The sequence below is a fragment of the Seriola lalandi genome, unplaced genomic scaffold (assembly GCF_002814215.2).
Source record: "Seriola lalandi dorsalis isolate HSWRI2012SDOR001 ecotype SW California unplaced genomic scaffold, Sedor1 jcf7180002054889, whole genome shotgun sequence".
NCBI lineage: Eukaryota > Metazoa > Chordata > Actinopteri > Carangiformes > Carangidae > Seriola > Seriola lalandi.
In genome coordinates this window covers 486,224-501,037 of record NW_019525441.1, presented here as the reverse complement: position 1 = coordinate 501,037, position 14,814 = coordinate 486,224, and the positions used below count along the sequence as shown (strand labels likewise).

At 40.1% G+C, this 14,814-nt stretch overlaps 1 protein-coding gene across 2 annotated transcripts in view; it reads right to left on the bottom strand.

Annotated features, from left to right (window-relative positions):
* Positions 1-14,814, bottom strand: part of exoc4 (exocyst complex component 4) — a 111,164-nt gene that overhangs the window by 58,227 nt on the left and 38,123 nt on the right. For both annotated transcript variants that reach the window (XM_023429175.2, XM_023429176.2), the window contains exon 11: positions 10,791-10,887. In XM_023429175.2, coding sequence (XP_023284943.1) covers positions 10,791-10,887 — 97 coding nt within the window. The remainder of the gene's footprint in view (positions 1-10,790; positions 10,888-14,814) is intronic.

The following is a 14,814-nucleotide window of genomic DNA, read 5'->3' as shown; positions in this document are numbered from 1 at the left end:
CAAACACACACACACACACACACACACACACACACACACACACACGTGAGGCTACTTCAGAAGCCGAGCCCCAGACAGGGTGAGCAGATCAATCAATTACATCTCTGCTCCAGCAATCAAACAAGGTTATTATCAGGCAGCAGCTCACCGACCTGGAAAGGCCTGGCCAATCAAAGGCTGCTGTGATGTGAGGGCTGGAGCTCGCTCATGTGACAGTAACACAGAGTGGCAGCTCATGTTGTCAAGGGATAGAAAGATGGAAAGAGGAAAGACAGACGACTGAGGCTGAATTCAAAGGAGAAAAACAGAAGAAAGTGTGTGGGACAGTAACAAGAGAATATCTGTAAATCACCCATCTCCAGCACTGTCTTCACCTTGACATTACTCTCAGAAGGGCAGGAGAACATAGGAAACACAGAATACAGTTCTTTAGAAATATTTTATATGATTTTGTCAGGATGTTGTTTTTTTAGTAAAACTCTGTCCTGTTTTTCTATCTTTGAGGAGGGCGATTACATCCCTGAAAAATGTAGTTAATAACAGAAAAATAGAGACAAATAGAAGACTGAGAGACGTGGCAGAAAGCAAAACATGGTGAAAACATCTCTTCATTGTGGTTTCACTAATTCTCTTCTTGGCCCCAGCTCCCTCTGGCATTCATTCGATGAGCATTAAGGGCATTCTGTCCTCCCACTTCTGTCCTTTCATAGCAACAGGTCTGAAGAACCATATTAGGCTTAATTAAATTATCGTACACTCAAAAAAAACAAAAACAAAAAAAACAAAAAAAAACAGAGACTTTCATTTCATTAAATTATTGTTGGTAACACAATACACCAAGACACACACACGGACCTACAAATCTCTCGAGAATACAATCTAATCTCTTTCAAAAAACAACCAATCAGAGACAATCAGGCACTGCGGGGGACAACATTGATGGGGACAGCATGACTGTGTGAACATCTGTGTGATTATGACCTGGTCATCTGGACAAGCTTCAAAGACCTATCCGCGTGTGTGTTTGTGTGTGTGTGTGCGTGTGTGTGTGTGTGTGTGTGTGTGTGTCTCTTACGTATATATAAATGTCTGTCTTTGTGTCCTAGCACAATTTCTGTCTCTAATCTGACCAGGCAACAATTCCCAGTATCTGCTATTTTTCCCCCACATAGAACCGAAACCTCAGGGACCTTCAAAGCCGACTTCATAAGAAGTCTACTGCTGAGCGTTCAGACAAACTAGACCCCCTTAAGCTCCGACTGACGACTGTCTGCTAGACGAGTCTGCTGGACAGGTTGCCCTGGGAACCGAGTCTGATTCCATTATGGGATGGATAAACACAATCAAAGAGTTTATCCACCTTCTATAGCTAGAGAAAAGACCCCCGCAATGATGGATCTAATCTCCTGCACAATATCTGGGGTGTGTGTGTGTGTGTGTGTGTGTGTGTGTGTGTGTGTGTGTGTGTGTATGTATGCAGTTTTCATGCCCACAGTGCGTATGTCCGTCTTTGTGCATGTGTGTGCTTGTAAGACATGAGGAGATTGAAAACTCTGCACCTCACTGGAAAGTGGCTGAAGTTGCACTTTTGGGAAGCAATAAACCGGCAGTATTATTTACAACATGTGTGTGTATGGTGTGCGTGTGTGTGTTGTCCTGTGGGGAGGGCATCAGAGAGATAAAAGAATAAAGACACAGCAGTGCTGCTGCCAGTGACAGGTAGGAGCACCTGACAGATTCATGGCAAACTGGCACTGTATTCTGCACACATCCAACAGCTTTACTTTTCCATACACATTCTTTTACTTTCCCTCCATGTAGGTATCTGTCTCTCTCTCTTGGTCGTCATTTTAGTTTGCTTGGGTATAGTTTCCATAAATTGCTGCATTATTTACTATTCAACAGGAGTGCATAGCTATCCCTCTCAGGCAATATGCAAGTATATAACAGACACATACTGCACATCCAATGCAAGAACAATATAATCACTGATGCAATTCTACTGAGATTCAGTTTAAAGATTCATTGTCAATTCAATTCAATTTCCCATGAACTGAATTGTTTCAACTTTTGAATGGCTGTAGCTAATTAAAACATCAATAATACTTTAATTCTTATTTTAAGTAATATTTAATGAAGAACTAATACCCTGAAAATGACATGCCCTGCTGCCTGTCTGAATGAATAGGAAAGTTGGTATTTCAATATTCTATGGTACCATTGTATGTTTTGCACACTGACACTGATACTGTTACTCAGAATACAGGCTAGGTTGTACACAAGAGTCCATGTGGGACTTTTGATCAGTAAGTAAATTAGCTGAAGTTGGTGATTTTCTGAAAACCTAGCAGGACACTCCAACGAACAGACACCACATACACCACCAGAGCATATAATGTTTGCAAAATTCTCAAAACTGTACAGACTTTTGAGACATTTTACAAAGCATGTTGACAAATCTCTGATCAATTTTCCAATACATACTGGTTACACTTCACTGTTTAGTGGTTTTGCCATCCTCTCTTTCCATTTCAACCCCATGTACACTCCACTGTAGCTGTATGAGTGATGTGCATATGTATATATAAGCAACCTGAATTCAAAGCAAGCTAACTTGCCACCCAGAATACATGCAGTCTAAGAGCCTTTCTATTCCTCTGCATTTTCTTTCTTCCTCTTTGGTCTTATCTCATTCTATTCTCATTCCACCTGTCTGTTTGTTTCCTTTTTATCATCTTTTTGTTTTTTTTCTTTCATTGCTTCCAATCTACTCTCTTCTCTCTGTTGTTGGTTTCTTTCTTCTGCCTTCTTTATCTCTCTCTCTAAATGACCTTTTTAATGGGTGTGGGTTAGAGAGAGAGAGAGAGAGAGAGAGAGAGAGAAGGAGAGAGAAAGAGAGAGAGAGAAGGAGAGAGAAAGAGAGAGAGAGAGGATGCTATTTATTGAGGAAAATCCTCCTGAATGAGTGAGAAAAGATTAGAAAAGAGAGCAAGGGCTGGCAGAGCAAAGCAGTGCGTGCATGGATGTGTGAGTAAGACTTAAGACAAGACGTCCATGCTGCATTTTAATAGCCAATGTGGAGACACCTCTTTGAGGTCGACTACAGATGTTACTGTTAAAGGAAAACTGAATTCTTCACCAGTAATTATGAAGCTGATGCCTGACTAAATGAAGGTTAGGGTTCAACCACAAATTATTTTTGCCATTTTCAGTTCTGCTGCAGTGGGAATTCGCATGTTTGAAAAAGGTCACATACAGGGCAACTCGGTGGTCTTGTCACGAAATCATCTAAACAATGACTTGTTGATCAAACAAATCTTGCTGTTGGGATGTATTGTAAAAGATTTTTGATCTTGTGCTTTAGTTTGTTGTCTCTTACTGGGAATGTGGCCTTTCCTGCTGTTCAACAAACAGCCTTATGGATCAACATCATAAAAGACTGTGTGTAATTGCAGGATTTATATAGATCATAAAAACCTAAGTAATGGGTACCATTTTCCATGTTGCAGTGGGAGCATATGGACAGTGACTACTGCAGCACTATTTTGTCAGAGAACTTGTTTTTCTGTCTGCTCATCATTAGTAAACAATAAACCTATCAAAACAACTACCTGCTTTTATGGCTTGACAAATCACGTATCTTGTAGCCTTTACAATTAATTTGCTTATGACCCTTCAGTGTTGCATTACCTATTTAAGGTGAATAATAATACACCGGACTATGCTGGAGATGCAATATTTGTCTCATAATCTATATGGACCATTTGCACATAAAACAAAATGTGCATTATGCAATAATGCATCATGTGTTTGAACAGAAAAACTACAATAACCAACTCACGGTTATATGCCTCCACCGACCAGTCATGTTGCAGTTTACATCCATGTCTGTCCAGACTCATATAAATTATGTAGTGAACACTAACACACAACCTGGCAGCACAGAAGATCTATATAATCACCACAGTTTCAAGTTGGGCACCAAAGATTAGTGTCCCCATTTCAGTATCTGACTAAATGTGAAATATGGTAACAATTTCCCCTTCTGTTCCTGAGATACACTTTTGAATAGTGGCCAGTGAAGTGTTTTTGCAGAACATTATGATGTGACAGTGCAATTGACCTTTGACCATAATGTAATGTCATCACTTCATTATTTTATCCTATTGGACATAATAATTATCATATCAATTATCATAATTAGCGTATGAAATCTTGAGTTATGGCCAAAAACATGTTTTGTGAGGCCACAGTATGACCTTGATCACTGATCTTTGACCACCAAATTCTAATCAGTTCATCCTTGAGTCCAACTGAGCTTTTGTGCAAAATTTCAAGAAATTTCCTCATGGTATTCCTGAGTTATCGCTTTCACAAGAATGGGACGATGCCCTAGATATTTGTGTGAAATTTTATCATAATTAGCACATGAATTCTTGAGTTATGGCCTCCATGGTTATAGCCAAAAACGTGTTCTGTGAGGTCACAGTGACCTTGACCTTTGTCCTTTGACAACCAAATTGATTCATAAATCACTCATCCTTGAGTCAAAGTGAACGTTTCTGCGAAATTTGAAGAAATTCACTCCATGCCTTGCTGAGACATTGCTTTCACGAGAATGAGCAGAACAGACTCCCTGTAAACATACTGCCTCTGGCCACAGCTTTTGCCGGTGCAGAGGCATAAAAAAAAATCCTACCATAAAATCAAATCATGCACTCGACACCATAATGGTTTTTTTAAACACTGGGTGTGTTCCCTTACTTAATTACTGAGTGTATTTCACAGGCCTTCTGAGAATTCAACAGTGAAAGTTTCATCTAAATCGTTTGAGAAAAATCTCAAAAATATTTTAAAAACCTCTTTAAAGAGGGTTGATTTCTCCTCTAACTCTTGCTCTTTCTATGTCTTGGTGTGTATATGCTGCTCAGGAGGGGAGTTAATGAGAGTGTGAAATTAGTGCAGAGTCGCGGTGTATGTCGTTTTCACCACAGGCGACAGTGGTGGGAGGCTGAGCCCTTCTGTCCTTTTCCTGTCATCCATCTCTCCATTTGCTTCTTATTCCTTTCATCACTTGTTCCATTGTCCTTCCCTCTCTTCTTCCCCCGAGCACACTCTGTCAATCTCTGACCTTCTGACTCTACTCTCTCCCATGTACTTTTTCACTCAACCATGGAAACTTACAGTAGAACCAACTTCAAGTAAACCTTGTATGCATTCAAGTATCTGCACATCAACACAAGTACTTTTAATAAGCTAATGCTGCGTGTGCACACAGAGAGCTCTGCACTCAATCAACTGTTAAACACAGTGAAGTGTTCATTCCAGCTCACCCACCAGACTGACATTATCTGAGGACCAGAGGGACAATTCTAAGCCTCCTTTATGTTTTGGTACACATATGCACAGACAAATAATAACATGCACTCACATGCACATACAAAATTGCTTTGAGTAAAATTCGGATAAGACGCAGTAAAGTGTTTTGTAAGATGACAGAATTGTTCAAACGAAACAGCCCTACAGTTAACTTTAAAGTTCCAGCCAAGAACCTATTTGGAGTCAGGACTAATAATTAAAAAACAGCTAGATTAAAGGCTAAATGAATTCAGTTCGAATGGAAAATAGCAAAGCACAATTCTGTTGCTATTACATTAAGCCCTTCAGCAAGCAAAGTTGATGACTTTGAGGTAATAAAGAAAAATGTGGTTTTCTTAAATTATTATTACTTATTATTTTCCGATATCTGGCCGTCATCCGTATTGGTTATGATAATATTTTAGTGAAAACAATCACAAGTGCTCCCAGGTTTCCATGGGTCCAGTATGACTCTCTCTAAAGTACCAGCTATTTAGCAGTCAAAGCAAAGGCAATTTAAATTGTCCAGACGACCTTGTGGAAATACTTCTTGATTCAACATGATTTGACCATTTGGTTAATAACAAACAAGCAAAATTTCTGCCTTTTAAAACATAAGATTGGTAATGAATATTGAAGAGTTGAAAAAGGCACAGGAGAGACTTCATAACATACTTGCAGTTTTACAGATTTAAATTTAAAATTCACAGCTTTAGAGTTGGAAGCAGAGCTTTCTGTAGGCATTTCAATAATAGTACATTTTATTATTTATTTAAAAAACTATGCTTTCAGTTGAGAGGGAAATATAACAGTCATCTCGGTGTCGGTGGTTAAGTTTGATTTACAAAAAAATACTACATTTAGTTGTGTGTACATGGACTGTGCATGTCGACTTGTTTTACTATATTAGTGGGGTCGAAAAACTAGAGCCCACTATACTTGTGGGTTCTGGCAGATTGGAGGATTGGATTGGATTGAAGTCCACAAGTTTAAATGACTGATGACTGTTTGAGGGATAACAGTTTTAGGGTTTGGTATTCCCGTGCATTATGTCAATCACAGCTCACTGTGTGTGTGTGTGTGTGTGTGTGTGTGTGTGTGTGTGTGAGAGAGTGACTGCGAGTGTCTGTGCATTGGCTCTAATTAAACAGTGATCATATGGTGTGAACCGCATGTGTAAATGCACACAAAAACACATACAGACAGCCACACAGCTACAAATATAGCAGACATCCAGAGGCATGGCCACGCCTGGTCATTCTGTGCATGGTGAACGAGGAAGAGATTAGGGGCCTGTTGAAGCTTTTCAAAATGCCAAACTCATCCAGAGCAAGGGGTGTAAATATCACCCAAATGTCAGCAGGAGACCCCACAAGTCAAAGTAAATTGGCTGCTACATGCACAAACACTCCCCTGTCTGCCCCATATTTGTGTGAGCATCCTTAAAGCCATATACTCGACAGCCTGACACATCTGGTTACATTGTAGCAAAGGGCCTACCTCACAATATGAAGTATATAGAATCGAAACAGATATACATATTGTATACATATTGTACACTGTTTTAGAATGGCATATGTACAAGGTCAATATAAATGTAGAAAGAAAGGAGGAAAGAAACATTAGAAGTAACTATATTAGAAGATTCTACTCCACACACGCCCTCTTCTCATTATAATCCATACATTTTCTAGCATTTAGCCAGGTATAGGTTGAAGGCAGCAGGCTAACCAAGGTAGCCCAGATGTCCTCCTCCTCAGCCACCTCCTCCAGCTCTCCCCGGGGGACGCTGAGGCCTTCAAAGACCAGGTTGGATATATAATCCCTCCAGCATACTCTGGATCAGAGATATGCAATATTCTTTCTTTGGCTGCTTCTAGATATTCTGTCCAAAACAGAATAGGTAACAAGAAAAGACTTGGTTACCCCAGGAGCTTGACTTATGGGTCAGTGCACAGACACAGCTCTCACTTGTGCTATACAAGGACTGGATAGCTCATTGGAATGGCACTGATACCCCATAATCCCACAATATAGAACCCACTGGGAATACTGGGCCTTCTCCAAGTTAACATAAGCAAATGTAACAGGATGGAGAAACTTCAAAGATACCTAAAGTGCCTTTGCATTGCGTTTCCTATTTTGCAAGCCAATCACATGCATGCATCATCATCATCTGAACCAGAAGCGGAGTGCTTAATATGACATAAGGAGAAATGGTGATTACTTTGTGATACAGGCCCCAAACGCACAAAAACAATATAAAGCACACTTGATTTAGGGGGAGAAAAGGCAAAAGCCATTTGCAATCAAACATTAAGACCCTGTTGTCTCATACGCCTACACATTGCCACACACACCACTGCTTTCCTGTGCTGCAACCCCCAACTGCTTCTGTCATTAAAGCTGCCATGAGTTGCATGGCTGGCTGCTGGAGGTGTTGTGATCCATCAGCGGAGTGCCAGAGCTTTGCCATTAGAAAACCATCTGCAAGCAACAGTGCTCCATTGGCACTAGAAGTCTAGAGAGGGCAAGTCGGAGGGAGGGAGAAAGAGAAGAGAGCCCTGTGTGCGAGGCAGTTTGGTGTGATTGATATGAACCATTACAGACAACATGGGAGAGGTAGGCTGAGAGCTAGTCACCGTTTTATTTTTGGTCATTTGTTCAGACAAAAGCTTGGCCAGACACACAGTGAACAGGGGTTGAACGTCATCATGTGTGTGTGTGTCAGAGAAACTAGGGACGTGCGCTAGAGGGGGGGACAGAGAGAGAGACTGAGAGAAAAAGGCCAAAACATTAGCGAAGGGACATAAACACAGTCAACCACCAGCAAAGAAAGAGAAAAAACATGCATAAACACATGCCTCCACACACACATAAAAACACACTGTAGTCCTCACTTTCTGAAACCAGTCATTTGCTTTCAAAGAGCATCAATCAGTCACACAAAAGGCAAAATGACAACTGACAATACATCTTAGATTAGTAGGGATGTGATGAAGAGCAGAAATGGATCTGATAGATGAAGTGAAATTTAGCTTGAGTGCAAATTAATTTAATCGGCTGATGTTCTGTGATTCCATATACTTTAGTAGTCAAGATATACACATCATTCAGTTGCCAGTAGAGATTAAAAAATGTTGTAGAGTCAAACAGCACTGCAGTTAGCCATGTCGTAATGCAGGTCCTCCCAGGTGACCTGTGTACAGCTGTAGATCTCCACTGGCTGAGTATTCAAGATACTTTTATAGTGAAAACATCTGTTAACCAGGGATGGAGGGAGTAAATTGTAGTGAAGTAAGAGTACTGTTGTTTAAGAGAATTCTACTCTAGAAGTAAAATTACTTGTGTAGTAAATGTTCCCATGATAAAAGTACAAAATAAGTCAGTTAATATGTACTCTGAGGAAACGTTGCTGCATTTCATTTTTAAAAGGGGACTAGGAGGGGTAAAAATGTTATATGGTGATAATAATAATAAAAGATGATAAAACTATTAAATGAAAGAAGAACATATTTAGGCTACCAGGTGTATATGCATTGGTATTTCAAAGCATATACACCAATCCCAGGTGGAACTGTATTGGAAACAACCAATAAATTCCAGTCAGGCACTCTGCAGCCTGTGCATACAGCTGATAATTATACATGACCGCAGGAGTCCTTAGACTTTATGTAGCAATATTAAGCTACATAAATCAAACAGCTGCCACTTTAACAGAAGGATAAAAACAGGATAAAGCAGCAGAAAAGGCGGAGATGTATAAACAACATAAACTCCACAGCGGCTGCAGCCGACAAACACAGACAAAATGCTACGTTGCTAGGCAACACAATAGTTGTTGATGTTCTCCTCTGTACAGTGAGTTACACCAATCCGTCATTCGTTGCACTCGCCTGTCTGAATGTCACTCTGTGAGTCTTGTGCAACACAAAGTCCTCTACAATCTGCTCCATATCCAACTTCTCTGCTAGTTAATTCTCAACGCAAAATATAACCAGTCTGGTCTCACTGTTCTCCCACAAGTTTTCAAACACCGAGCTCAATCACCGCTGCAGTCACAATATGGTTTATCCAAAAGAAGGATCCACCATCAGTATTTTAGCAATTATCGTTTAGCCACACCCAGCATGTGCCTGTGACTTTTGTTTCTACTCTGTAATAATTTCAACTGTAAATGTAGCAAATTAAGTAAAATACTTGAATTAAAAAATACTTAAAAGTAAAATTACTGATTTTTTAAAATACACCAAAAAGTAAAAAGTAGACAAAAAAGACTCTTTGTTACACTAACGAGAGTAAATGTAACTCGTTACTCACACTTCTGCCATTAACTCACCAACTTTATGCAAATTCAAGGGATGAACAAAGTGCTTGCTAAAGAGAAACTTTTATTCTGCTCCTATGCATTAAAAATATGCATCATCATGTTAAAGCTGTAGAAATGTATGCCAAGCACCATAGTGTGGATATAGGAAGCATCTCTGTTTAATGGATCCTAGAAGGTAATGTATCACTGCACGGAGGCCAATTCAATTAAATTGCTTCACTATTAGATTTACACTACTCTACTGGGACCACAGCACTGTATAGAAAACTAGCACACATACAGAACATTACCACAAAGACAACCCTTCAGAATACTCAAATTTAATGGGAAATAAAAGCAAGGGTGGTAGTCGAACCCAATTCCTGGAGGCTATCAACAAAACATTTTGAACTGAGGGTACAGTATATTACATCATGTTTGATTTATGATAACCCTCCAAACATTAAAAAGGTTGAAATCAATAGACAGTCACTAAGAGGCTCTGTAATATAATTAGTTTACATTTTACTGGTATTGACTCATGTCCCCTGACTTCACATGTCTTGTGGCCAGGCCAATGAGTATGACACAAGAGGCCATTTAACACATAGCTCTTGGAATCGTCCAAATTATTCCAAAAACAGGAGTTTTTTTATTAACTTTATTTTAACGTGATCAGATAAAGTCAATATATTGTTGGAAATCAGAATTGTTTTTTGCTTTTGTCCACTGCAGGAAAGTGCTTTAGTATATCACGACATCTTTGGTAGTCATAGAGATTTGCCATGACTTATTCACTTGCATAACATAATTTGCAAAACTATATATATATATATATATATATATATATATATAAAATATATATATAAATATAAAAAAATAGAATATATCTTTTCTTGTGACTTCACTCTGTTCATAGTCATCACACTGATACTTCAGCAGTGACTCACACAGTAGGCAGTACCATACCAACAACTGAGAACATCAGAAAGCAGACGAGTGACTGTATACGTCCTGCCGCTTTGTGTTGCTGATCACATTTCTGCTGAACCACAAACACATCCTGAGACCACGTTCAAATCTGTTTTTGTCTGGATGTTAAGTGTATCACTCAGTGCTGTACCTGAGAAGAGGCTGGAAGATCACAGTGATGTTCCTCGCTCCTTGTTTACACACAAACTTCATTTCTCCTCCTTCAATCAAGTTGTCATCAGCGCCACCTAGAACACAGGAAGCAGGACATGACTGAATCAAACATGTGAAAACGGACATTAATACATAGTAGTGTTGTTTGGGGGGTTTACTTTAACTGCACAGTATGATAAATGGATATGTGTGGATCATGACATTAAGAAGATTGAGGGGATTCTGAAGATCTGCTCTCAACTGGCCCACCCAGACTCAAAACTTCAGCAGTCATCACCACGCTGCGTCTTCAACAAAATTCCAACCAACCCCAAAGGTGCTCCTCTGCAGGTGACCCTAAACTCTTGATTTCCCTGGAAGGGGCATCTAAAAAATTATGTTTCCTCTATTAATTAAATTTTTTTCAACTCTCATATTGTTCTGCGTCTACACATTCAGCTGTAATAAACACATCACTCAGTCAGCGTAGCTCTCCATCACAAATCTAAATGCATCCCACGTGCCCACACTCTTCCATACCCTTGCGTCGCTGTGTGGGTAAACCCCACAGCTAACAGGGTTAATCAGAAAATCATTGCCATGTAACAAAAAAGGGGAGGGGTGCTGGGGCTCAGACAGGGGAAGAGGGGAGATCATAGGGGAAAGAAAGAACACCAAAGCTCATTACCTCTACTCATCCTGAAGTAATCAATATAATTGATGGAGGAGAAATTGCGGCTTGTTGTCGATACAGCAAACTGCAGAGCAACAGAATTGTCTTTGTGTGTGTGTGCGTGTATGTATAAAAGTTTTGAAAGATTACTACGCATGAATGCATGCAAACACGTTTACAATTGGTTCATACAGTGTTCACAAGCAAATTGTGATTGGTTGATGAATACGAATAGGAGAAGGTGAGCAGGATGGTGGTGGCATTCCTGTCTCTATGCAGTCGAGACAATGTTGTTCATTAGAATTTCTTGATTTAGGTTTATGGTTATGACAAGAAGTACAGCAGTGCAATAAATAACTTTCTATATTCAAAACCAAGAGAGTCTGATATATTAAGAATTCAACTCCATGTGTGGGAAAAGCTTTAAAAAAGAGTTTGATTCAAAGATTTTAGGACTTTGTAAGAATAACTGTGAAATTTTGAGCAGTTGAAATGTAGTATAGATGAATGAAGTGCAGAAAGTAAGTGGAAACACTGGACAGAAATCAAATAAGGTGGTGACCCAAGTTACTTTAATACGGTTTTGAAATGGGTAAGGATGTGTGTGTGGATCATAGTGTGGATGTGTGTGTTCTGAAATGGTGAGATTTTAGTTGGGCACAAAGCCTTGATCTGCAGTTTTCTTGTGTTTCATTTCCATGTTCTATACAGCCCTGCAAAGCTACTGTGATACAACACAAAGACAGCCCACGATAGTGCGAAAGCCTGCTCCGCATTACCTGTGCAGCCTTGCCTAGCCTTGCATTCAAATGTATATCAACCCATTGTTCCCTGTGCTGGGCTCCAGAATACATTTCTAATGGAACAAGTTTCATTTGAAACGTAGGGGAGACAACACTCTCCGTATTTCATTAAAATGACAAGGGAAGCTTTCATTCCATCCAAAACTTTCAAATCGAGGGTTTCTGATTGTGATCTGTTGCCATGAAATTTGCCTGCACGGTAAACCCACATTCGTGTTGCTAAGTAGAGACAGAGATGGGGTCCAACTCACTCAGACTCTCTCTTTCTCTCTCTCTCTCCATCCATTCTTCCCTCCTTTGGTGCCAATTCAATTAAGACTCAATTACAGGCTCCTAAACAAAGCTGCCGCCAACACACTCTCTCGCTCTTTCTCCCTCTCTACCTCATGTTCTCTATCTCTCCCTATCGCTCTCTCTCTCACCCTCTCTCTGTCATCATCAACATGGAAAGAGCTGGCTAAACTTTTGTTTCCTCATCATCAACTTGCAAACACTCAAGTTCCCATGAATAACATCAACATGTCACAGACTCTGGGGAAAGTTAGCATTACTCGTTTGCTCCAAGAGCCACGACTTACCAGCAACTACACAAAACACACAAAACACACACACACACACCACTCAAACACACTCACACACACACACACACACACACACAAATTGACTACCATGTATGTATTCCCAATGACAGTGACCAATTTAATTTCATGCTCTAAACATCTGCATCCGTGTCAAACAAAGGAGCCAGGAAGAGACCCCATTGATCCATGGGGTCTGGGACCAGCTGCCAACGGGTTATAGTACTGATGAATATTAATTAGTCCGGCATTAATATGCATGTGATTCTTCAGAGTTGTCTAGACGTGACAGGGTGGCTCCGGTTTCAGGTCAGGATGCCACCAAACTGCTGCCAGCCCTCTCTCACCACAATGCGTAAACGTGTGACTTTGTTTGCGAGAGCTTGTGTGTTTGCATGTGTGTGCTTGAGGATCCGTTAGTGTTATTTGGATGAGTGTCTTACTGCATTTGTGTTCCTTGATGTGTGGTCTGATCCAGGATTACTGGGAGGGGTGTGTGGAGGTGTGGTGCTCAGTGGGACGGCAACTGAAGGCTGGGGAGGAAGAAGTTACACATTCTAATGTGGCCAAATCTGCCTGAAATCCCCCATGAGGACCATTGCTTCGTCTTCAACACACACACACACACCTGAGCACACACGACACACAACTTCTATCCATAAAAACATCCACAGATTAAAGGAGGAGAAACAGACAGGTACAAATATATATGCACATACACACAAAGTTGTGACTTGCGTACTGACACAGAGAGCCTAAAACAAATAGATCAACCAAAACTACAAAAATACCATATGCTCACACTCACTCACACAGTGACACCCATCCAGCCCCCAGTGGTGCTTTAGCATGCGCTCCCAGCCCACATGCAATCAAGTCAAGCAGTGACTTAGTGAAATTGCATTAGCTACACTTTCTTGGGTTTGATGAGAAACAGGTTTGATCCTGTGATGAATTCCGGCCCTGCCCAGATTTAGGCAGGGAGAGAATGAACGTGCGATGCCTTCTTTAATACACTCCGACGTCTCCTGGGACCAGTGTGTTTCTGTACGCGTCCGTGATTGTGTGAGAGAGGACGAGATGAGGAAATCCAGACAGACGAGCAAAGGAAGGGTCATAATCCCTAATTTACAAGTGGTTTGAATCTGTCTTGTGTTCACAAGTGTAAATGTGTGTGCCAGTGTGGAAAAAAAAGTACAGGGGTATTCCAGATACCCATAAGACTTTCCAGATATACACAATCCCTGTTCGATTGTATGTCTTACCAGATATATAGAGAAAGGGACGATAGCTCAGTGATATGTAGATTCAATCTGCATAAATCTACAAAGCACCTTGAAACTTACTGGGTTTTTTGCTTTTTCTTTAACTTATTTCATATTATCCTCTGTCACACCTGTTAACTACTTTTTCAAAAAATGATCTTTGTTTGTGATTTGACACTATTGTAATTTGTGTGCAAAACACCAATAAATAAAGTTCTTAAAAAAAAAATCTTTGTTTTTTGCTCACTATTATCACCTCTCCATAAAATTGTACTGTGACAAGATTCTCATATTGAGATACTAGAATTAACTATTAATTCAGCCAAATTAAAGATTTTAAATGGATAAACAGGAAAACCCTGTGATTTTAAATATGTTAGAAAAGATTATGACACATTGATATCAAGATAACGTTATGATAGTAACCGAAATTCTAAATTTGGTTTTATAATTATTGTCCAGCACATACAGTATTAATGGTTGGTTAAACAAACGCATGGCCCAACACAGAAGGGCAAACTCTTCAGGCCCTGTCTCAGCTGTCTACTCCCACCTAAAGGAAAAGGCACACTCCTTTGAAGACAGCAATGTCAAAATCTTGGACAGGGAGGACAGATGGTTTGAAAGGGGAGTCAAGGAAGCCATCTATGTAAAAGTGGAGAGGCCATCGCTAAACAGGGGAGGGGGTCTGCGACACCATCTA